Here is a 23,366-nt window from a genome sequence, read left to right as displayed (position 1 = left end):
GAATGAACAGGAGTTGTCTCAGGTAGATCTTAATTCAGATATAGAAACAGTCGATGCAATAAGAGGAGCAATAGTAGGGGCCGCAAGGCAGGTGATTCCTATTGGTACAGAGGGGAGAAAGAGTAACGCAGTCCAATAGTGGAGTGATGAGTGTAGAGAAACAGTGGAGAGTAGGAAAAGGGCTTTCAGAATGTTGAAAACATACCATAATTACAGCTAAGAGGGAGTATTGGAGGACATCCGGGGGGTCCTGGATCAGAGAGAGATGGTGGGGGATACATTGAATGGCCCTTTTACGTTGGCCGAGATGAAGAGAGCATTAGCTACAGCTGGGATAACATCTCCTGGGAAGGATGAGATGTGTTACATCATGATGGCTCATCTCAGTGACACTGCAATGGGGAAAGTATTGGGCCTTTACAATAAGGTGTGCAGGAAGGGAACTGCCTGGAAGTTGGAAGCAGGCGATAGTGGTGCCAATACGGAAACCTGGAAAAGACACTACTAGTCCTTCAAGCTATAGGCCGATAGCGTTGATATCTCATGTATGTAAAATTATGGAAAGGATGATAACGGAAAGACTGATGTACTTTCTGAAGAGTAGAGGACTGTCACCAGATCAAAGTGGGTTTAGGAAAGGCAGGGGGAACGATGGAACCTGTATTGTGCCTCGAGTCAATCATACTTAAGGCACAGGCAAATAAAGAGGTGGTGGTAGCCATTTTCTTTGATGTAGAGATGGCTCGTGATATGATGTGGAAGGAAGGCCTACTTATCAAGCTGGATAACGTGGGGGTTGGACAAAGGGTTTTTATCTGGATACATTTGATTTTTGGGCGATCAATACAAGTGAGGGTGGGGAGCTCTGTCAGAAAGCTATGAGGTAGATAATGGTACCCACCAGGGAAGTGTCATTAATAACAGCTGGTGCGCGATGTCTAACATTAAAGTCTCAAGGTATTGCTCACCTGAGGTGGAGTACCTTATGATGAGCTGTAGACCACACTATCTACCAAGAGAGTTCTCATCTATATTATTCGTAGCCGTCTATTTACCACCACAAACCGATGCTGACACTAAGACCGCACTCAACCAGCTGTATAAGGCCATAAGCAAACATGAAAATGCTCACCCAGAAGCTGCAAACCATTACAGACTACAAAGGGAAGTACAGCCGGGAGCTGCCCAGTGACACGAGCGTACCAGACAAGCTAAACTACTTCTATGCTCGCTTCGAGGCAAGTAACACTTAAACATGCATGAGAGCACCAGCTGTTACAGAAGACTGTGTGATCACGCTCTCCAAAGGACGATGTGAGTAAGACCTTTAAACAGGTCAACATTCACAAGGCTGCAGGGCCAGACGGATTACCAGGACATGTACTGCAAGCATGCACTGACCAACTGGTGAGTGTCTTCACTGACATTTTCAACCTCTCCCTGTCCGAGTCTGTAATACCAACATGTTTTAAGCAGACCGCCATAGTACCTGTGCCCAAGAACACTAAGGTAACCTGCCTAAATGACTACCGACCCTTAGCACTCACATCTGTAGCCATGAAGTGCTTTGAAAGGCTGGTCATGGCTCACATCAACACCATTATCCCAGAAACCCTAGACCCACTCCAATTTGCATACCGCCCTGACAGATCCACAGATGATGCAATCTCTATTGCACTGCACACTACCCTTTCCCACCTGCATAAAAGGAACACCTATGTGAGAATGCTATTCATTGACTACAGCTCAGCGTTCAACACCATAGTGCCCTCAAAGCTCATCACTAAGCTAAGGACCCTGGGACTAAACACCTCCCTCTGCAGCTGGATTCTGGACTTCCTGACGGTTCGCCCCCAGGTGGTAAGGGTAGGTAACAACATATCCGCCACGCTGATCCTCAACACAAGGCCCCCTCAGGGGTGCGTGCTCAGTCCCCTCCTGTACTCCCTGTTCACTCATGACTGCACAGCCAGGCACGACTCCAACACCATCATTAAGTTTGCTGAAAAGTGACTATGCCTCCTGTGATGCATAGTCACTTTACCCCTACCTACATGTACATATTACCTCGACTAACCTGTACCCCCGCACATTGACTCTGTACCGGTACCCCATATATAGTCTCGTTATTTTATTGTGTAACATTTAATTCTTTACTTTAGTTTATTTAGTAAATATATTCTTAACTATATTTCTTGAACTGCATTGTTGGTTAAGGACTTGTAAGTAAGCATTTCACGGTAAAGTCTATACCTATTGTATTCGGAGCATGTGACAAATAAAGTTTGATTTGATTTGATTTTGATATGATTAGTCCTTTGTTGTTTTACATTTACATTTTACATTTACATTTACATTTAAGTCATTTAGCAGACGCTCTTATCCAGAGCGACTTACAAATTGGTGCATTCACCTTATGATATCCAGTGGAACAGCCACTTTACAATAGTGCATCTAAATCTTTTAAGGGGGGGGGGGGGGGGGGGGGGTTAGAAGGATTACTTTATCCTATCCTAGGTATTCCTTAAAGAGGTGGGGTTTCAGGTGTCTCCGGAAGGTGGTGATTGACTCCGCTGTCCTGGCGTCGTGAGGGAGTTTGTTCCACCATTGGGGTGCCAGAGCAGCGAACAGTTTTGACTGGGCTGAGCGGGAACTGTACTTCCTCAGAGGTAGGGAGGCGAGCAGGCCAGAGGTGGATGAACGCAGTGCCCTTGTTTGGGTGTAGGGCCTGATCAGAGCCTGAAGGTACGGAGGTGCCGTTCCCCTCACAGCTCCGTAGGCAAGCACCATGGTCTTGTAGCGGATGCGAGCTTCAACTGGAAGCCAGTGGAGAGAGCGGAGGAGCGGGGTGACGTGAGAGAACTTGGGAAGGTTGAACACCAGACGGGCTGCGGCGTTCTGGATGAGTTGTAGGGGTTTAATGGCACAGGCAGGGAGCCCAGCCAACAGCGAGTTGCAGTAATCCAGACGGGAGATGACAAGTGCCTGGATTAGGACCTGCGCCGCTTCCTGTGTGAGGCAGGGTAGTACTCTGCGGATGTTGTAGAGCATGAACCTACAGGAACGGGCCACCGCCTTGATGTTAGTTGAGAACGACAGGGTGTTGTCCAGGATCACGCCAAGGTTCTTAGCGCTCTGCGAGGAGGACACAATGGAGTTGTCAACCGTGATGGCGAGATCATGGAACGGGCAGTCCTTCCCCGGGAGGAAGAGCAGCTCCGTCTTGCCGAGGTTCAGCTTGAGGTGGTGATCCGTCATCCACACTGATATGTCTGCCAGACATGCAGAGATGCGATTCGCCACCTGGTTATCAGAAGGGGGAAAGGAGAAGATTAATTGTGTGTCGTCTGCATAGCAATGATAGGAGAGACCATGTGAGGTTATGACAGAGCCAAGTGACTTGGTGTATAGCGAGAATAGGAGAGGGCATAGAACAGAGCCCTGGGGGACACCAGTGGTGAGAGCACGTGGTGAGGAGACAGATTCTCGCCACGCCACCTGGTAGGAGCGACCTGTCAGGTAGGACGCAATCCAAGCGTGGGCCGCGCCGGAGATGCCCAACTCGGAGAGGGTGGAGAGGAGGATCTGATGGTTCACAGTATCAAAGGCAGCCGATAGGTCTAGAAGGATGAGAGCAGAGGAGAGAGAGTTAGCTTTAGCAGTGCGGAGCGCCTCCGTGACACAGAGAAGAGCAGTCTCAGTTGAATGACTAGTCTTGAAACCTGACTGATTTGGATCAAGAAGGTCATTCTGAGAGAGATAGCAGGAGAGCTGGCCAAGGACGGCACGTTCAAGAGTTTTGGAGAGAAAAGAAAGAAGGGATACTGGTCTGTAGTTGTTGACATCGGAGGGATCGAGTGTAGGTTTTTTCAGAAGGGGTGCAACTCTCGCTCTCTTGAAGACGGAAGGGACGTAGCCAGCGGTCAAGGATGAGTTGATGAGCGAGGTGAGGTAAGGGAGAAGGTCTCCGGAAATGGTCTGGAGAAGAGAGGAGGGGATAGGGTCAAGCGGGCAGGTTGTTGGGCGGCCGGCCGTCACAAGACGCGAGATTTCATCTGGGGAGAGAGGGGAGAAAGAGGTCAAAGCACAGGGTAGGGCAGTGTGAGCAGAACCAGCGGTGTCGTTTGACTTAGCAAACGAGGATCGGATGTCGTCAACCTTCTTTTCAAAATGGTTGACGAAGTCATCCGCAGAGAGGGAGGAGGGGGGGGGAGGGGGAGGAGGATTCAGGAGGGAGGAGAAGGTGGCAAAGAGCTTCCTAGGGTTAGAGGCAGATGCTTGGAATTTAGAGTGGTAGAAAGTGGCTTTAGCAGCAGAGACAGAAGAGGAAAATGTAGAGAGGAGGGAGTGAAAGGATGCCAGGTCCGCAGGGAGGCGAGTTCTCCTCCATTTCCGCTCGGCTGCCCGGAGCCCTGTTCTGTGAGCTCGCAATGAGTCGTCGAGCCACGGAGCAGGAGGGGAGGACCGAGCCGGCCTGGAGGATAGGGGACATAGAGAGTCAAAGGATGCAGAAAGGGAGGAGAGGAGGGTTGAGGAGGCAGAATCAGGAGATAGGTTGGAGAAGGTTTGAGCAGAGGGAAGAGATGATAGGATGGAAGAGGAGAGAGTAGCGGGGGAGAGAGAGCGAAGGTTTGGACGGCGCGATACCATCCGAGTAGGGGCAGAGTGGGAAGTGTTGGATGAGAGCGAGAGGGAAAAGGATACAAGGTAGTGGTCGGAGACTTGGAGGGGAGTTGCAATGAGATTAGTGGAAGAACAGCATCTAGTAAAGATGAGGTCAAGTGTATTGCCTGCCTTGTGAGTAGGGGGGGAAGGTGAGAGGGTGAGGTCAAAAGAGGAGAGGAGTGGAAAGAGGGAGGCAGAGAGGAATGAGTCAAAGGTAGACGTGGGGAGGTTAAAGTCACCCAGAACTGTGAGAGGTGAGCCATCCTCAGGGAAGGAACTTATCAAGGCGTCAAGCTCATTGATGAACTCTCCAAGGGAACCTGGAGGGCGATAAATGATAAGGATGTTAAGCTTGAAAGGGCTGGTAACTGTGACAGCATGGAATTCAAAGGAGGCGATAGACAGATGGGTCAGGGGAGAAAGAGAGAATGTCCACTTGGGAGAGATGAGGATCCCAGTGCCACCACCCCGCTGACCAGAAGCTCTCGACCAGAAGCTCTGAGGAAGGAGTCGAACCAGAAGTTTTCCATTATGATTGACGATGTATTCTCTCAGGTGAGATCTGATATTGGGAGGTCGTTGTTTGCGGATGATGGGAGTGCTGTGGAAGAGAGGGAGAAATATTACCCATAGAGCCAGAAGAGTTTAAGAAGTGATTAATGAAGTAGAGCAGTGGTCCCTTAGGTGGGGCTTCAAGTTTTCAATTGAGAAAACACAGACTGTGTTTTTTTCTAGAAGGAAGGTTGGAGAGGAAATATACTTGAAGTTGTATGGAAGGAATCTGGGGAGGGTTTAAGTTCCTGGGCTTCTGGTTTGACACTTTAAATGACATGGACGGAGCATATTAAGAGAGTAGTTGTCAAAGGAAAGAAAATATTGAATGTGATGGATTGCTTGTCAGGAATGGAGCGGGGGCAGATAGAAGGGCATTGAAAATGATATATAGCGTTGTTAAGGTCATCAATGGATTATGGAAGTATAGCATATGGATCAGCAGCTCAGACATTTTTTAAAAAGCTAGATGTTATCCAGGCCAAAGCCCTAAGAATATGTTGTGGAGCACTCAGGACCTCCCCGGTGGCAGTGATGCAGGTAGAGTTGGGAGAGATACCGTTTAAGTTAAAAAGACAGCTGGCCATGACATATTGTGTAAATCTACAAGGACATAAGGCTACACATCCTACAAAAAAGGTGAACTAAATCTGAATACAAGCTTTGGGTGGATAGGCAATTACATGGCGAGAGAGATGGGGTTGTTTGGGAGGAAGTTCAGCCCCTCTGTGGTTCTCTCTGCTTTCCCACCTTGGTTTCTCCCTCAGCCAGTGATAGATCTAGGGTTGCTTGAGAGGGTGTTGAGGAAGGAGTCGATTCAGTTGTAAGTGAACATTTAAGAACACAATAGTATGCTTTCCTTAATATATTCACAGATGGATCTAAGAACCCTAAAACAGGGACGACGGGGCAGTGACGAAAACAGCTACGGATAATTTATCTGTTTATACAATGGAGTTGTTGGCCATACTATTGGCTGCAGAGTGGGTGGAGGAGGTGAGGCCAGAATTCATGTGTGTCTCAGAGCGGAAAGGATGTATTTTATGAGGTTTTGCAGTGCTTATATAGGGTGAAACAGATGGGGTAAATCCTACCCAATAATCTCGTCTCCCTAAGGAAACGAAATACATAATGAAATACTACATCCCCTTTAGATTTCCCCAGCAGTTCACTTAATCCTGGCCTTTCAACCCCATTACTCCTCAAATCTAATGACAATCACTCCCTTTCTCTCACATATTTCTGGCACTGAAATAGAACATGTTCCACTGTCTCCATCTCCGCCTGACAATGATCACACCTCCCAGTCGGATGTTTCTCCACCAATTTCAATGTACTATTTAGCCTTGTGTGTCCTAGTCTCAGCCTTGTGAGTACACTTTCCTCCCTTCTCTCTCGGCCTGAGGACTTCCCTGCCCCCACCTTTTCCTGGATCTTATACGGGTGTCTTACCTTAGTCTCTCTGTTACACAATTCTTGCCACTTTTAACCACTGTTCTTATTAATAACCCCTTGGCTTCTGCTTTACTGATTGACAATTCCATCTCAACATTAGGATGTTTAAGAGCCTGCTTGGCGATAATACCCACTTCCTCATTCCCCTCTACTCCCACATGAGCTGCTACCCAGAGGAACATAACAAATACCCCCATCGATTTAGACCTCCACTGTCTCTGATCCACACTCCAGTCTAGTTGGTGGCGGTAATGCGCCTTAAAGTTGTTTGCCAACCGCCATATAAATCCACAGAAGAAGAAGACGACGAATCCACAACAACAAAGATGTCGGATCAATACGCCACCGTTCAGAAAGGCTCCCTGAAATTGAAAGGGATTGGAGTTGTGTCCGCTGGTAAAAAGTATGTATTTCATGTTATTATTACTTATAAGTCAGTGTGCTCTAAAACCCATGTATCTCTTTCACCTTGGTCGGACGTGAAAGAGTAGCTAGCTCTGTCCCTATTAACCAGCTAACGTTAAATTCGCTAGCCAGCTAAAGTTAGCTTCGCTACAAGCACACATGGCAACAACAGCAACATCATCGGTTGTTCACTGTAAATTGTTACATACGTAGCTAGTGTCAGCCTATTCATGTAGCTTTAAGTGCAAGTAAGCAGACATGTAGGCCTAATCTAGTATTTCCCTCAAAGCTTTAGCTGGTGTAACGTTACCTACCTTCTTATTTATTTTTTTAGAAAGAAGAAGAAGGACAAAGAGAAGAAGCGTTTGGAGCAGCAAATTAATACAAATCGAAACGAAGAGGAGGAGACCAAGAGTGGATACATTGACAAAAGAACACCAGCTCAAATTGCATTTGACAAGATGCAAGAGAAGAGGGTAATACTCATTGTTCTAGCTAAATGTATTGTCCAACTGATGTTAAAGCACTGAAATAGATAAAATGTTGGTCATGGGATGAAATGCTTAAAGTTTAAAATACCATTATTCACCCCCCCCTTTCATTTCTTTAAGCAAATGGAGAGGATTTTGAACAAAGCAGAAAAAACTCACAAGAGGAGAGTTGAGGTAAGACATTTTATTATTTTATGCAGTTACTGTAATTCAGAAAATATGCTTGGGGAGATTTGAGTTGAGGCATTTACTATAAACAACAGTATTTTTGTTGCAGGATTTCAACCGTCACCTGGACAGCCTGACAGAACATTACGATATTCCTAAAGTCAGCTGGACCAAATGAAGAGGACTACTGGATCACTATTTTAGAATATGCTTTAAAAGTTCCTTTTATGCCCATTGTGACACATTTGTTGTTTGTTAATATGTAATTTGGGTCAGTTCTTAAATTCACTCTGGCTATCTCCTCAGATTTAAGAGCACTCATCTGTGTGCCAAAGCGCAGAATAACTGATGAATTTGCTAATGCCGTTGAATAGGACAGATTGTTGCCAGCAGCACAGTTATTCACCAACGCTCTGGATAACATGAAAACAGCCTAACCAGCTCTGCTAGGGCGAGTAAAATGATCAGTGAGGTATTCTCTCATTTGTGTCTGGAAGTAGCTAGCCAATGTTAGCCAGTTAGCTTGGGTGCTTTACTGCCGTGTAAGGTCAGAACGCTCTAATCAATCCTACTCCTCGGCCAGAGCTTCCAGTGTATGCTCTGAATTCATGAATAGACAATCTTACAACGCTCTGAATTTACAAATGCCCAGAGTGCACTCCAGAGTGACTTTACGAACACACCCTTTGTGAATACATTTGTTCCATATGCTGAATTATACTAGATTACACAAGAATGCTGTTGTAATCATGTGTATTTGATTAAAGTGAGCTACCTTTCCTTGTATTTGGAAATTCATTAATTTATACACCATAATGTTGATTGTAATTATTGACTGTGTGTAGTTAGTTGCTGTAAAGATTGCACAATGACATTTAGTTGGTATTTTCCACAGGCTGAGCTGCAGAACCATCTATTTGTAAAGTAGAGGCATAGAGATCCTACAATTATTATTATAGCCCCAAATTGTTGGAGTAGGTGTGCTGATCTCAGAAAAGTTTTGGCCTTTAGATCATAATGAATATGATTATATGTACAGATCCTTGACCAGCACTCCTATTCTGAAACGCTTTGTGTATATGCGCCCTGGTCTCTTATACCACCACATGCATAAATAAGTACTGTGTAGTCTCTAAAATAATTCTAATATGTAATAGAAAACAATATCGACCAAATGATGTCTTATGTATGAATGAAACATTTGTCTTGGAAAAGGTGTTGCTAGAACATAGTTTCCAACTCTAGCGGCGGTTTCGGGGTAGAGAGAAGTTGCGAGGGCAGCATGGAGAGGAGGAGCATAAAGTGATTCTGAAGTTTAGGGAGGAAGGGGGAGTTGGGGTGATGAGTCTGTGAAGGTTGCGATACAAGAGTTGATTGGGGAAGTTGTCAATGCTAAAGTGTTAAGAGATGGGAGCTTGTTGGTGCTCTGTAAGGACATGGCGCAGAGGGAAAAAGCTCTGCGTGAAGTAAATAGGGAAGTGTAAGGTGGTGTCTAGCAGCTGGCCTGGTCAAGCAGGGAATCAGTGGATTAAAGGGGTGATGACAGGAGTGCCTTGGCACTAAAGAGGTAAGCGTCAACTTGAGAAGGCATTGTAGTAAACGTTCAAAGATTGCAAGCAACAAGGGGTGGCGTTAGGGTAGATAGCCCATCTATTCTGTTAAACTTCAAGGACCGGGTACTGCCAAATAAAGCAACCATAGGATATATGAGCTATTATGTGAGGGTTTATGTCCCGAAGCCTTTAAGATGTTATAACTGCCAGAGGTTTGGGCATGTGGCAACAGCATGTAAAGAGAAAATCAGGTGTGGAGGGGAGGATGAGTATGGGAAGTGTGGGGATGATTAAGAGGATGAGTGGAGTCACAAGGGGGTGGGATTATCCAGTGTTGACGAGTGGGGATGATATGGCAGTAACAGAGGAGAAGGCAGAGATAATTGACAAAGCGTTTGTCCAAATGCATAGCTCGGCAAATTTGTCAGAGGGAGGGAGAGAGAGAGAACGAGAGAGGAGAACCCTGGAGTTCTGGATAGGAGGGAGGATGTAAATGATGCATTGAATGCACCATTTACCATGGCAGAGATGAAAAGGGCAATAGGTAAGGCTGGGTTAACTTCACCTGGGAAAGATGAGGTGTGCTATGTTATGTTAGCCCATCTTAGTGATGAGGCACTGGATAAGGTATTGGTGTTGTACAACAGAGTGTGGGAGGAGGGGATACTACCAGGCAGCTGGAAGGAGGCAGTAGTGGTACCAATCCGGAAGCCAGGGAAGGACGCAATGAGGCCAACATGCTATCGGCCAATAGCTTTAACATCACATGTATTTAAGATTATGGAGCGTATGATTTCGGAGAGGCTAACTTACTTCCTGGATAACAGTGGGCTAGTATATGCCCTGTCAGAGTGGGTTCAGGAAGGGTAGGGGAACTATGGACCCAGTGCTCTGCTTAGAAGCAGAGGTCACGAAGGCTCAGGTGAACAAGGAGACTGTTGTAGCTATCTTTTCAGTTGTGTAAAGTATTTAAGTAAAAATAATTTAAAGTACTACTTAACTAGTTTTTTAGGTTATCTGTACTTTACCATTCATATTTTTGACAACTTTTACTTCACTGCATTCCTAAAGAAAATAATGTACTTTCCCTGACATTTTCCCTGACACACCAAAAGCACACCAAAAGTTACATTTTGAATGCTTACCAGGACAGTTTCAAATTCACACTCTTAAAGAAAAAATCCCTGGTCATCCCTACTGCATCTGATCTGGTGGGCTCACTAAACACAAATGCTTAATTTTTAAATGATGTCTGAGGGTTGGAATGTGCCCCTGGCTATCCGTAAATAAATAAAAAACAAGAAAATCGTGCCGTCTGGTTTGCTTAATATAATGAATTTGACATTTACTTTTGATACTTAAGTATATTTAAAACCAAATGCTTTTAGACGTTTACTCATATAATTTTCTATTACTGTGTCTTTGCTTTTACTCAAGTATGACGATTGGGTACTTTTTCCACCACTGGTCTTTTTTATGTGTAGAAGGCATATGATATGATGTGGAAGGAGGGGTTGTTAACCAAGCTTGATGTTATGGGGGTAGGAGGAAGAATGTACAACTGGATAAAGGATTTCCTGTTTGGAAGGTCTATCCAGGTGAGGGTGGGGAAGACTATCAGACAGCTACCTGGTGGATAACGGTACACCGCAGGGGAGCGTCATTAGTCCTCTGTTCTCAATCTTGATCAATGATGTTTACTCAGGTACAGACGGATATTGGGAGGTCATTATTTACAGATGATGGGACCCTTATGGAAGAGGGGAAGAAATGTGCCATACATAGTCATGAAGTTACAGGAAGCAATTGATGAGGTAGAGCGGTGGGCATTAATGTGTGGATTCAGGTTCTCTGTAGAGAAAACTCAGACAGTGTTCTTTACCAGGAGGAAGGTGTGAGATGTGGTATACTTGAGGTTATATGGAAGAAACTTGGAGAGGGTGGGGTAATTCAGGTTCCTTGGGATATACTTTGACACTAGACTGACCTGGGCAGAACACATTGAAAGAGTGGTGGGAAAGTTTAAGAAGGTGCTCAATGTGATGCGCAGTCTGACGGGGAAGGAGTGGGGGGCTGGGCGTTCCTCACTGAGGACCATGTATGTTGCATTGATCCGATCTGTAATAGACTATGGAAGTATAGTGTATGGACCTCATTTGAAAGGCTAGATGACATACAGGGGCAAGAACTCAGAATATGTAGTGGGGTGTTTTTGACCTCCCCAGTGGCATCGCTACAAGGTGGAGATAGGGGATATGCCATTGCAGATTAGGAGACAGCATCTGGCAATTAATTATTGGGTCAACCTACAGGAACATGGAGTGTCTCATCCTGCGAAAGGGATTTTACAGGCATGCTGGGAACATGAGTGAGGACAGAACACAAGCTTTGGGTCGGTGGGTAATACCCAGGTGAAGGAGATAGGACTATATGGAAGGGAGTTCAGTCCAACGGTAGCTATTCCTATAAATCTACCTCGCCCCTACTCCTGCCTCCAGTAGTTCTAGAAGTGTTGGAGAGACTACAGAAAGATAGGGATGGTGTTGATCCATCTGATTTGTTTAAGAGACGTCTGTATACTGTGTCTCAGGATTTTGTGGCCATTTACACAGATGGTTCAAAAGATAGTGCAGGAATGTGGGGTGGCAGTCAGGAAACATATTACAGATCATCTTGCTGTATATACGGCGGAGCTGATGGCTATACTGTTGGCCTTGCAGTGGGTGGAGGAAGTAAAGCCAGCCAGAGTAGTTATTTGCTCTGATTCATGTGCAGTGTTGATGAGTCTGCAGTCCTTTAGCTCAGGTAGCAGACAACGCCTACTTTATGAAGTACTACAAATCCATTGCAGGATTAGATAGATGGGTATACAGATAAGATTTACTTGGGTCCCAGACCATGTGGGGCTGGAGGGGACTGAGGCAGTTGATGTACTGGCTAAACAAGCACTTAGTAGTAGGGATGTTGTAGTTTCAGTAAGCAAAGCAGAGGCAAAAAGCCTGATATGGACAGTGATGGTGGAGAGATGGCAGGAGCAGTGGAATAGAGATACTAAGGGCGGGCATTTATTTCAAGTTCGGGGGAAAGTTGGGGAGGGGAGGACGGCAGGAAGGGACAGAAGAGAGGAGGCTATTTTTACAAGATTACGGGTGGGACACAGCCAGTTGAATAAGACTTTAAATGTGATTGGAAAGCATCCAATGGGAAAGTGTGATTATTGCCAGGAAACAGAGACCGTGGAGCATGTATTGTTACAGTGTGGGTAGGATCAGAGGGATAGAGAGAGGCTTAGATCTAGTATGAGGGAGAAGGAGATACAGGAAATTAGTTTAAAGAGTATATTGGGTGGAACTTCATTAGATATAGTCTCAAGTACTTTATATTTTTTGAGCAACGGGGCTGGCAGGTAGGATTTCGTTTATCCTTGTCTCTGGCTCACACTCGAGTAGAGTAGGTGGCGGTAATGCACCATAACGTTGGATGCCAACCGCCGATAAACCCCACCGAAGAAGAAGGCGGTGACAGCTTCCCGGAAGTGGCGCATATAACGTTTTGTGTCTTCTGGTTTGTGAAGTGACGTGTGCACAAAACCCGGTCAATGGTAGCGAAAAACACCTAGCACCCCTAGTTGGATGCTACCCTACCGCATTTTTTTTTTTAATATTGTAATATTTAGATATTATAAATATATTTATCACCAACTCGTAGTAAGTTACGGCGAACTAGAAGCAAAATGTCAGCAAGTGCTGTTTACGTGTTAGACCTCAAAGGCAAGGTAAGAGGACATGACAGATTTGGGTTAGCTAACGTTAGCTAGCTAGCTAAATAACAAGTGTTTCACATTAAAATGTTTAGCTAATAATGCATTGCACGATTTGATGAACAAGTTACAATATAAAGCTAGCTAGTTTACGTTCTAAGAAAAATATAGAGTATTGAATTTGAGAGCTTTATGTTGACATGGGAAAGTAGTGATGGGAAACCGAGGCTTTCTGAAGCCTTTGGGGCTTTTACCAAATTGTGCCGAAAAACGGTTAATTACTCGGAACTTTTTAACAATGCACGTTAGTGATGATCGTCGGTGCCAAGCGTGCCGGTTCCAGTACACATTTTTTTTTTTGTTAAAATGTATGAACTCACATACATAAGTCGTTCTGGATAAGAGCGTCTGCTAAGTGACTAAAATGTAAATGACATCTTCTGGTCAGCAATGAAAAGTACCGTTTGATGTTTTATACGTTTTTTTCCACACTATTCATCAAATTTCAATGGTGCAGCGGTTATTCGCTCGTCTTCGTAGCCTACAATTAGTTACCATTGCATTGCAGATAAGTACCTTACATTATGCTTTCCTTTTTTTGCTTTGAATCACATTTTTTTGCTATCAAAAACGGAATCTATGGTATTATCTAAGATCCTCAAGACAAGTAATTGTTTAAAGCTGCAATATGTAGGTTTTTGGGCGACCCAACAAAATTTGCATAGAAAAGTAAGTTATAGATCAGTCATTCTCGGTGAAAGCAAGTAAGACGAGGTTGATATGTTCTATGTGTGCTATTTCTATGCTTTACGGTCTTAAGTTTTACTTTTCATTATTTTACTTTCGGTTTGGTACACGAGCTTCAAACAGCTGAAAATACAATATTTTTGGTTATGGAAAATATATTTCACAGCAGTTTAGATCGACCTGGCCAAGGCGTTCGACTCTGTCAATCACCGCATTCTTATCGGCATACTCAACAGCCTTGGTTTCTCAAATGACTGCCTGGCCTGGTTCACCAACTACTTCTCAGACAGAGTTCAATGTGTCAAATTGGAGGGCTTGTTGTCCGGACCTCTGGCAGTCTCTATGGGGGTACCACAGGGTTAAATTCTCGGGCCGACTCTCTTCTCTGTATATATATCAACGATGTCGCTCTTGCTGCGGGTGATTCCCTGATCCACCTCTACGCAGACGACACCATTCTGTATACATCTGGCCCTTCTTTGGACATTGTGTTAACTAACCTCCAAACGAGCTTCAATGCCATACAACACTCCTTCCGTGGCCTCCAACTGCTCTTAAACGCTAGTAAAACCAAATGCATGCTTTTCAACCATTCGCTGCCCACACCCGCCCGCCCGTCTAGCATCACTACTCTGGACGGTTCTGACTTAGAATATGTGGACAACTACAAATACCTAGGTGTCTGGCTAGACTATAAACTCTCCTTCCAGACTCATATTAAACATCTCCAGTTCCTATTTCGCAACAAAGCCGGCTTCACTCACGCCGCCAAACATACCCTCGTAAAACTGACTATCCTACCGATCCTCGACTTCGGCGATGTCATTTACAAAATAGCTTCCAGTACTTTACTCAGCAAACTGGATGCGGTCTATCACAGTCCCGTCCGTTTTGTCTCCAATGCCCCTTATACCACCCACCAATGCGAACTGTATGCTCTAGTCGGCTGGCCCTCGCTACATATTAGTCGCCAGACCAACTGGCTCCAGGTCATCTAAGTCTGTTAGGTAAAGCTCCTCCTTATCACAGCTCACTGGTCACGATAACAACACCCACCCGTAGCACGCACTCCAGCAGGTATATCTCACTGGTCATCCCCAAAGCCAACACCTCCTTTGGCCGCCTTTCCTTCCAGTTCTCTGCTGCCAATGATTGGAACGAATTGCAAAAATCGCTGAAGCTGGAGACTTATATTTCCCTCACTAACTTTAAACATCAGCTATCTGAGCAGCTAACCGATCGCTGCAGCTGTACATAGCCCATCTGTAAATAGCCCACCCAATCTACCTACCTCAGCCCCATATTGTTTCTATTTACTTTGCTGCTCTTTTGCACACCAGTATTTCTATTTGCACATCACCATCTGCTCATCTATCACTCCAGTGTTATTTTGCTAAATTTTAATTAATTTTGCTACTATGGCCTATTTATTGCCTTACCACCTCACTCCATTTGCACACACTGTATATAGACTTTATTTTTTCTATTGTGTTATTGATAGTACGCTTGTTTATTCCATGTGTAACTCTGTGTTGTTTGTGTCGAACTGCTTTGCTTTATCTTGGCCAGGTCGCAGTTGTAAATGAGAACTTGTTTTCAACTAGCTTACCTGGTTAAATAAAGGTAAAATACAATGATTCTCTACACTACACTTGCCTGTTTTGTCACACACACTGAAATTAGGCAAACTATTAGAATTTTAACAACCAGGAAGTAACTGAGCAGTGTCTGCATAGTGCATATTTGAGTAACAATGTGCAGAAATGATGTGGTGTCACATAAAACATTTTTTTTTTTTTTAAATGCCTTCGCCCCATTCCCTGTCATTTGAGTGTTCTAGACCCCGCGACTACCTGCTGAGCTATCGTTCATGTGACGCTACATGAAAAAGTCTATATACGGTACATTGTAAGTACGGTGTCCAGTAGAGGTCCGTGTTTGAAAGCAGCTTGGAGTCATAGAATTCACCGGAACCACGGCGACATCAGTGGCATCTCGCATTTTGCAACACACGTTTGAAAAACCATGTGATCAAACGAATCTTCGGACATCATTGATCACGTAATAATGTTCCTTTTGAAACGATCAGATCAGTAGTGCTTTGAAAACCGCGGGAAAATAATGTTACTTAGCTAGCTACCCCACCAGCTGGACTGGTTTTGAATGGACTGTTTCATTGGATCACGTGATGCATTAAAGACAAATTCTGCAATGAAGATGATTATGATAATGGTGGTGGCCTTGTGAATAGTAGACGAGAGGTGTTATAATCCATGGTTGTCGTGACCACCAACAGTTGCCCTCATCCAAAGGCTAATTTATTAGGTACACCCGTCTCCTACCGGGTCGGTTCCCCCTTTGCCTCCAGAACAGCCGGAATGCTTCGGTGCATGGAAACATTGCTCAATTGATATTAAGGGACCTAACGTGTGCCAGGAAAACATTCCCCACACCATTACACCACCGCGATCAGCCTGTACCTTTGACACAGCCACGATGTGGCCATGGACTCATGCATCTTATGCCAAATCCTGACTCTGCCATCAGCATGACGCAACAGGAACTGGAATTCGTTGGACCGCTCCTCAATAGTCCAGTGGTGATCGCGTGCCCACGAGTCGTTTTTGTGATAACCATGTATGGGCCTCTGCTGCAATAGCCCGTCCGTGACAAGGACCGGCGAGTTGTGCGTTACGAGATTCCATTCTGCACACCACTGTTGTACTGTGCCATTATTTGCCTGTTTGTGGCTTGCAAGAGTCTTGCCATTCTCCTTCAACCTCTCATCAATGAGCTGTTTTCACCCACAGGACTGCTGATGACTGGATGTTTTTTGTTTATTGCACCATTCTCAGTAAATCCTAAACATAGTTGTGTGTGGAAAGTCCAACACGCCCTGCACCGACGATCATACCACGATCAGTCTCTTAGGTCACTCGCTTTGCCCATTCTAACGTTCAATCGAACATTAACTGAATGCCTCTGTCTGCCTGCTTTTTATAGCAAGCCACGTCACTCAACGTACATAGGAGCGAACCATTTGAACCGGGTGGTGTGCCTAAAAAAAACTGTCCGCTGTGTGTGACAGCTCAAATGCATAGTCCAATTATGTAGATTTTTGTGTTCCATATCAAGGACAATGGAAGATATGAATACATTGCCAGTGATTCCTGTTCAGGATGTCGTCAGGAGACACAGGCGATGTAGATGTCCTAACATGAAGGATAGAGAAAGTGAGAGTAAGTTCCTGTTGTTTTGTTTCACCTTTTCAGGTTCTGGTTTGCCGTAACTACAGAGGAGATGTGGACATGTCAGAGATTGAGCACTTTATGCCCATCCTCATGGACAGAGAGGAGGAGGGTAACTTATCCCCTATCCTGGCCCACGGAGGTGTCCGCTTCATGTGGATCAAACACAACAACCTGTACCGTATCCTTACTGCCACTCACTCATCCTACTACTGCCTCAATATTCCTTTGCCTTTCCAATATTAGAGCACCCAATACAAATGGGAAAATTATACTTGCGCTTGGTAAAAGGGAGTGATGGTTGGTTTGATTGCTTATGTCAAATATACTACTACTCCCTGAGAGCTCACAAAAGGATCACTTCCAGTAAATACCACTTTCAGTTATTTCTCAAACTGACCTCCTTTTCCAGCTCATGTTAGTTTTACTTATCAGCCCCACATCAACTTCACCTTAACATATTTTCAATCAGTTGTAGCAACGTCTAAGAAAAATGCTTGTGTCTCATTGGTCTTCTCTTTCCTCTACAAAATTATTCAGGTGAGTTGCATATTTTGTCTATTATGCGGTATAAAATGGTGTTCAGTAGAGTGTTTACTATAGAGGGTGATGAAAATCGTAGTCTTATTTGGCCAATTATTACCCATAGGTTATTACAGATGTTTAACTGGTAAGAAATGTGTTATAGCTTGTCTTTGAATTATTATATGATGCACTGCTACCAACTTCATGAGAAAATGCAGGTGGGTAACTTTATTCAAGTCCTTTTGTCTCTTCAGGTTTTCTCAGAGTATTTTAAGGAGTTGGAAGAGGAGAGTATCAGAGATAACTTTGTCATCATCTATGAGTTGATGGATGAGTTGATGGACTTTGGCTACCCCCAGACCACTGACAGCAAGATCCTTCAAGAGTGAGTATCCTCTCCAGCCCTTAATCAGTCTCCTAAACTCTGTACAAACCTATGTTTTGCTTCCATTAAACATTTTCAAATTCCTCCAAGTTAAACACAAGATACGTAGTGATCTACAGTAGTGTATGTACCGTAAATCTAGAATTTCACCTAAGCACCCAGTATGGCTGCAGACAGAGTGGTATCTGTCATTGTTGTCCTATCCTCTCACCCTGTTTGTCTCTGTTGGTTTTTAGGTACATCACCCAAGAGGGGCACAAGCTAGACACGGGGGGCCCGCGCCCCCCTGCAACCGTCACCAACGCAGTGTCCTGGAGGTCAGAGGGCATCAAGTACAGGAAGAATGAAGTCTTCCTGGACGTCATTGAGTCTGTTAATCTTCTGGTGAGGCGCCTTGTCACGTTGTGTTCTAACACTCCCTTCCCTCTAATACAGTCGTGGCTTGCAATGTTTATTTTTGTCTATGACAAAATCATTCAATGTTTTATTGAAATACTATCAACCATTTGATCTTAGACACATTTGAGCAATTGTTGTAAAATGTCTACTTCCCCTTTTCTCATGTATGTGCAGGTCAGTGCGAATGGTAATGTGCTGCGCAGTGAGATCGTGGGCTCCATCAAGATGCGGGTGTTCCTGTCAGGGATGCCTGAGCTGCGTCTGGGGCTCAACGACAAAGTTCTCTTTGAGAACACTGGCCGTGAGTTCCTCTGCACTGTTTACCACTGGATGGGTTACAGTTCAGTTAAAAGACAAATGCATGTAGATTTCAAAGCTGTTTCTGTGTGGATTCTCAGCCCTAACTTTAGACACTTAGCCTTTTGCTCACAATTTCCCATAGACAGCAATGCATGATTTTCAAGACAGTTGGAGTTGTGCACACATATCTCAAGTTAGGATTCAGCTCTTACCTCTAAATCTATTTCAATTAAACATAGCTTTCATTTTTCTCAGAACTGTACTTGTACCAAGACCAATCCTCTAATGCCCTCCAACTCTCCATATTTTTCTATTGCTGTGCTCATCACAGGTGGGAAGAGTAAATCAGTGGAGCTGGAGGACACGAAGTTCCACCAGTGTGTGCGTCTGTCCCGCTTTGAGAATGACCGCACCATTTCTTTCATTCCTCCCGATGGAGAGTTTGAGCTCATGTCCTACCGCCTCAACACACACGTATGTACTGCATCAGAGACGGGCCAGTTTAATTGCATAAGATGGGCTTGTCATTATAGTTTGTTTTCCCGGACAAAGATTAAGTGTAGTCTTAGACTAATAATGGAGTTTCTCCATTGAAAGGGCTTTAATAAATATACAGTGCATTGGGAAAGTATTCAGAACCCTTGTCTTTTCCAACATGTTATGTTACAGCCTGATTATAAAATCTATTAAATTGTTTTTCCCCCTAATCAAATGTATTTATATAGCCCTTCTTACATCAGCTGATATCTCAAAGTGCTGTACAGAAACCCAGCCTAAAACCCCAAACAGCAAGCAATGCAGGTGTAGAAGCACGGTGGCTAGGAAAAACTCCCTAGAAAGGCCAAAACCTTGGAAGAATCCTAAAGAGGAACCAGGCTATAAGGGGTGGCCAGTCCTCTTCTGGCTGTGCCGGGTGGAGATTATAACAGAACATGGCCAAGATGTTCAAATGTTCATAAATGACCAGCATGGTCAAATAATAATAATTACAGTAGTTGCAACAAGTCAGCACCTCAGGAGTAAATGTCAGTTGGCTTTTCATAGCCGATCATTGAGAGTATCTCTACCGCTCCTGCTGTCTCTAGAGAGTTAAACAGCAGGTCTGGGACAGGTAGCACGTCCGGTGAACAGGTCAGGGTTCCATAGCCGTAGGCAGAACAGTTGAAACTGGAGCAGCAGCACGGCCTGGTGGACTGGGGACAGCAAGGAGTCATCATGCCAGGTAGTCCTGAGGCATGGTCCTAGGGCTCAGGTCCTCAGAGAGAGAGAAAGAGGGAATTAGCGAGAGCATACTTAAATTCACACAGGACACCGGATAAGATAGGAGAAATACTCCAGGTATAACAGACTGACCCTAGCCCCCCGACACATTTTATTTATTTATCTGTTATTTTACCAGGTAGGTTGACTGAGAACACATTCTCATTTACAGCAACAACCTGGGGAATAGTTACAGGGGAGAGGAGAGGAATGAATGAGCCAATTGTAAACTGGGGATTATTAGGCAACCGTGATGGTTTGAGGGCCGGATTGGGAATTTAACCAGGACACCGGGGTTAACACCCCTACTCTTACGATAAGTGCCATGGGATCTTTAATGACCTCAGAGAGTCAGGACACCCGTTTAACGTCCCATCTGAAAGACGGCACCCAGTGTCTAAACTACTGCAGCATAAATACTGGAGGCTGAGACAGGAGGGGTCAGGAGACACTGTGGCCCCATCCAATGATACCCCCGGACAGGGCCAAACAGGCAGGATATAACCCCACCCAATTTGCCAAAGCACAGCCCCCACACCACTAGAGGGATATTTTCAACCACCAACTTACCATCCTGAGACAAGGCCGAGTATAGCCCACAAAGATCTCCGCCACGGCTCAACCCAAGGGGGGGCGCCAACCCAGACAGGAAGACCACGTCAGCGACTCAACCCACTCAAGTGACGCACCCCTCTTAGGGACGGCATGGAAGAACACCAGTAAGCCAGTGACTCAGCCCCTGTAATAGGGTTAGAGGCAGAGAATCCCAGTGGAGAGAGGGGAACCGGCCAGGCAGAGACAGCAAGGGCAGTTCGTTGCTCCAGAGCCTTTCCGTTCACCTTCACACACCTGGGCCAGACTACACTCAATCATATGACCTACTTAAGAGATAAGTCTTCAGTAAAGACTTAAAGGTTGAGACCGAGTCTGCGTCTCTCACATGTGTAGGCAGACCATTCCATAAAAATGGAGCTCTACAGGAGAAAGCCCTGCCTCCAGCTGTTTGCTTAGAAATTCTAGGGACAATTAGGAGGCCTGCATCTTGTGATCGTAGCGTATGTGTAGGTATGTACGGCAGGACCAAATCGGAAAGATAGCTAGGAGCAAGCCCATGTAATGCTTTGTAGGTTAGCAGTAAAACCTTAATCAGCCCTTGCCTTAACAGGAAGCCAGTGTATGGAGGCTAGCACTGGAGTAATATGATCAAATTTTTTGGTTCTAGTCAGGATTCTAGCAGCCGTGTTTAGCACTAACTGAAGTTTATTTAGTGCTTTATCCGGGTAGCCGGGAAGTAGAGCATTGCAGTAGTCTAACATAGAAGTAACAAAAGTATGGATTCATTTTTCTGCATCATTTTTGGACAGAGTTTCAGATTTTTGCAATGTTATGTAGATGGAAAAAGCTGTCCTTGAAACAGTCTTGATATGTTTGTCAAAAGAGAGATCAGGGTCCAGAGTAACGCTGAGGTCCTTCACAGTTTTATTTGAGACGACTGTACAACCATCAAGATTAATTGTCAGATTCAACAGAAGATCTCTTTGTTTCTTGGGACCTAGAACAAGCATCTCTGTTTTGTCCGAGTTTAAAAGTAGAACGTTTGCAGCCATCCACTTCCTTATGTCTGAAACACAGGCTTCCAGCGAGGGCAATTTTGGGGCTTCACCATGTTTCATTGAAATGTACAGCTGTGTCACCCGCATAGCAGTGAAAGTTAACGTTATGTTTTCGATTTACATCCCCAAGAGGTAAAATATATAGTGAAAACAATAGTGGTCCTAAAACGGAACCTTGAGGAACACCGAAATGTACAGTTGATTTGTCAGAGGACAAACCATTCACAGAGAGAAATGTATATCTTTCCGACAGATGAGATCTAAACCAGGCCAGAATTTGTCCGTGTAGACCAATTTGGGTTTCCAATCTCTCCAAAAGAATGTGGTGATCGATGGTATCAAAAGCAGCACTAAGGTCTAGGAGCACGAGGACAGATGCAGAGCCTCGGTTTGACGCCATTAAAAGGTAATTTACCACCTTCACAAGTGCAGTCTCAGTGCTATGATGGGGTCTAAAACCAGACTCGTATACATTGTTTGTCTTCAGAAAGGCAGTGTGCAACAGCTTTTTCAAAGATTTTAGAGAGGAATGGGAGATTCGATATAGGCCGATAGTTTTTTATATTTTCTGGGTCAAGGTTTGGCTTTTTCAAGAGAGGCTTTATTACTGCCACTTTTAGTGAGTTTGGTACACATCCGGTGGATAGAGAGCCGTTTATTATGTTCAAGATAGGAGGGCCAAGCACAGGAAGCAGCTCTTTCAGTACGTAGTTTAGTTGGAGTAGGGTCCATTATGCAGCTTGAAGGTTTAGAAGTCATGATTATTTTCATCATTGTGTCAAGAGATATAGTACTAAAACACTTGAGTGTCTCTCTTGATCCTAGGTCCTGGCAGAGTTGTGCAGACTCAGGACAACTAAGCAGATTTAAAGGGGAGTCTTTTCCTCAAAGAAGTTCATGAATTTGTTACTGCTGAAGTGAAAGCCATCCTCTCTTGGGGAATGCTGCTTTTTAGTTAGCTTTGCGACAATATCTAAAATACATTTCGGATTGATCTTATTTTCCTCAATCAAGTTGGAAAAATAGGATGATCGACCAGCAGTGAGGGCGCTTCGATACTGCACGGTACTGTCTTTCCAAGCTAGTCGGAAGACTTCCAGTTTGGTGTAGCGCCAGTTCCGTTCCAATTTTCTGTAAGCTTGCTTCAGAGCTCGGGTATTTTCTGTATACCAGGGAGCTAGTTTCTTATATCAAATGTTTTTAGTTTTTAGGGGTGCAACTGCATCTAGGGTATTGCGCAAGGTTAAATTGAGTTCCTCAGTTAGGTGGTTAACGGATTTTTGTCCTCTGACGTCCTTGGGTAGGCAGAGGGAGTCTGGAAGGGCATCAAGGAATCTTTGGGTTGTCTGAGAATTTATAGCATGACTTTTGATGCTCCTTTGTTGGGGTCTGATTATTTGTTGCGATTGCAAACGTAATAAAATGGTGGTCCGATAGTCCAGGATTATGAGGAAAAACATTAAGATCTACAACATTTATTCCATGGGACAAAACTAGGTCCAGAGTATGACTGTGACAGTGAGTAGGTCCAGAGACATGTTGGACAAAACCCACTGAGTCGATGATGGCTCCGAAAGCCTTTTGGAGTGGGTCTGTGGACTTTTCCATGTGAATATTAAAGTCACCAAAAATTTGAATATCTGCTATGACTACAAGGTCTGATAGGAACTCAATGAGGAACGCTGTATATGGCCCAGGAGGCCTGTAAACAGTAGCTATAAAAAGTGATTGGGTAGGCTGCATAGATTTCATGACTAGAAGCTCAAAGACGAAAACGTCTTTTTTTTTTTTTTTTTGTAAATTGAAATTTGCTGTCGTAAATGTTAGCAACACCTCCGCC

The 23,366-nt window shown here is 44.5% G+C and overlaps 2 protein-coding genes across 2 annotated transcripts in view; both read left to right on the top strand.

Moving 5' to 3' along the window:
* Nucleotides 1-6,953: 6,953 nt before the first annotated feature.
* On the top strand, nucleotides 6,954-8,522 carry fam32a (family with sequence similarity 32 member A). The gene is made up of 4 exons (XM_039000525.1): nucleotides 6,954-7,075; nucleotides 7,412-7,553; nucleotides 7,689-7,742; nucleotides 7,846-8,522. Exons 1-4 carry the CDS (start codon nucleotides 6,999-7,001, stop codon nucleotides 7,912-7,914), a joined length of 342 nt encoding a protein of 113 aa, XP_038856453.1. The 5' UTR covers nucleotides 6,954-6,998; the 3' UTR covers nucleotides 7,915-8,522.
* Nucleotides 8,523-12,855: 4,333 nt separating this feature from the next.
* The window catches only part of LOC120053764 (AP-1 complex subunit mu-1-like), a 29,300-nt gene continuing 18,789 nt past the window's right edge, over nucleotides 12,856-23,366 (top strand). The window contains exons 1-7 of the mRNA XM_039001003.1: nucleotides 12,856-13,064; nucleotides 17,069-17,225; nucleotides 17,517-17,584; nucleotides 17,824-17,954; nucleotides 18,191-18,338; nucleotides 18,528-18,654; nucleotides 18,985-19,127. Of these exons, the coding sequence (XP_038856931.1) occupies nucleotides 13,023-13,064; nucleotides 17,069-17,225; nucleotides 17,517-17,584; nucleotides 17,824-17,954; nucleotides 18,191-18,338; nucleotides 18,528-18,654; nucleotides 18,985-19,127 (816 nt within the window). The 5' untranslated portion in view covers nucleotides 12,856-13,022. The remainder of the gene's footprint in view (nucleotides 13,065-17,068; nucleotides 17,226-17,516; nucleotides 17,585-17,823; nucleotides 17,955-18,190; nucleotides 18,339-18,527; nucleotides 18,655-18,984; nucleotides 19,128-23,366) is intronic.

Source organism: Salvelinus namaycush, chromosome 9 (genome assembly GCF_016432855.1).
Source record: "Salvelinus namaycush isolate Seneca chromosome 9, SaNama_1.0, whole genome shotgun sequence".
Taxonomy (NCBI): Eukaryota; Metazoa; Chordata; class Actinopteri; order Salmoniformes; family Salmonidae; genus Salvelinus; species Salvelinus namaycush.
The sequence above is the reverse complement of the archived record's forward strand: the minus strand, read 5'-3'. Positions and strand labels throughout refer to the sequence as shown.

Coding starts and splice junctions, on each gene's coding strand:
- fam32a (XM_039000525.1), top strand. CDS start 6,999: ATGTCGGATCAATACGCCACCGTTCAGAAAGGCTCCCTGAAATTGAAA. Junction 7,554..7,688: donor ACAAGATGCAAGAGAAGAGG/GTAATACTCATT, acceptor CATTTCTTTAAG/CAAATGGAGAGGATTTTGAA. Junction 7,743..7,845: donor CTCACAAGAGGAGAGTTGAG/GTAAGACATTTT, acceptor TTTTTGTTGCAG/GATTTCAACCGTCACCTGGA.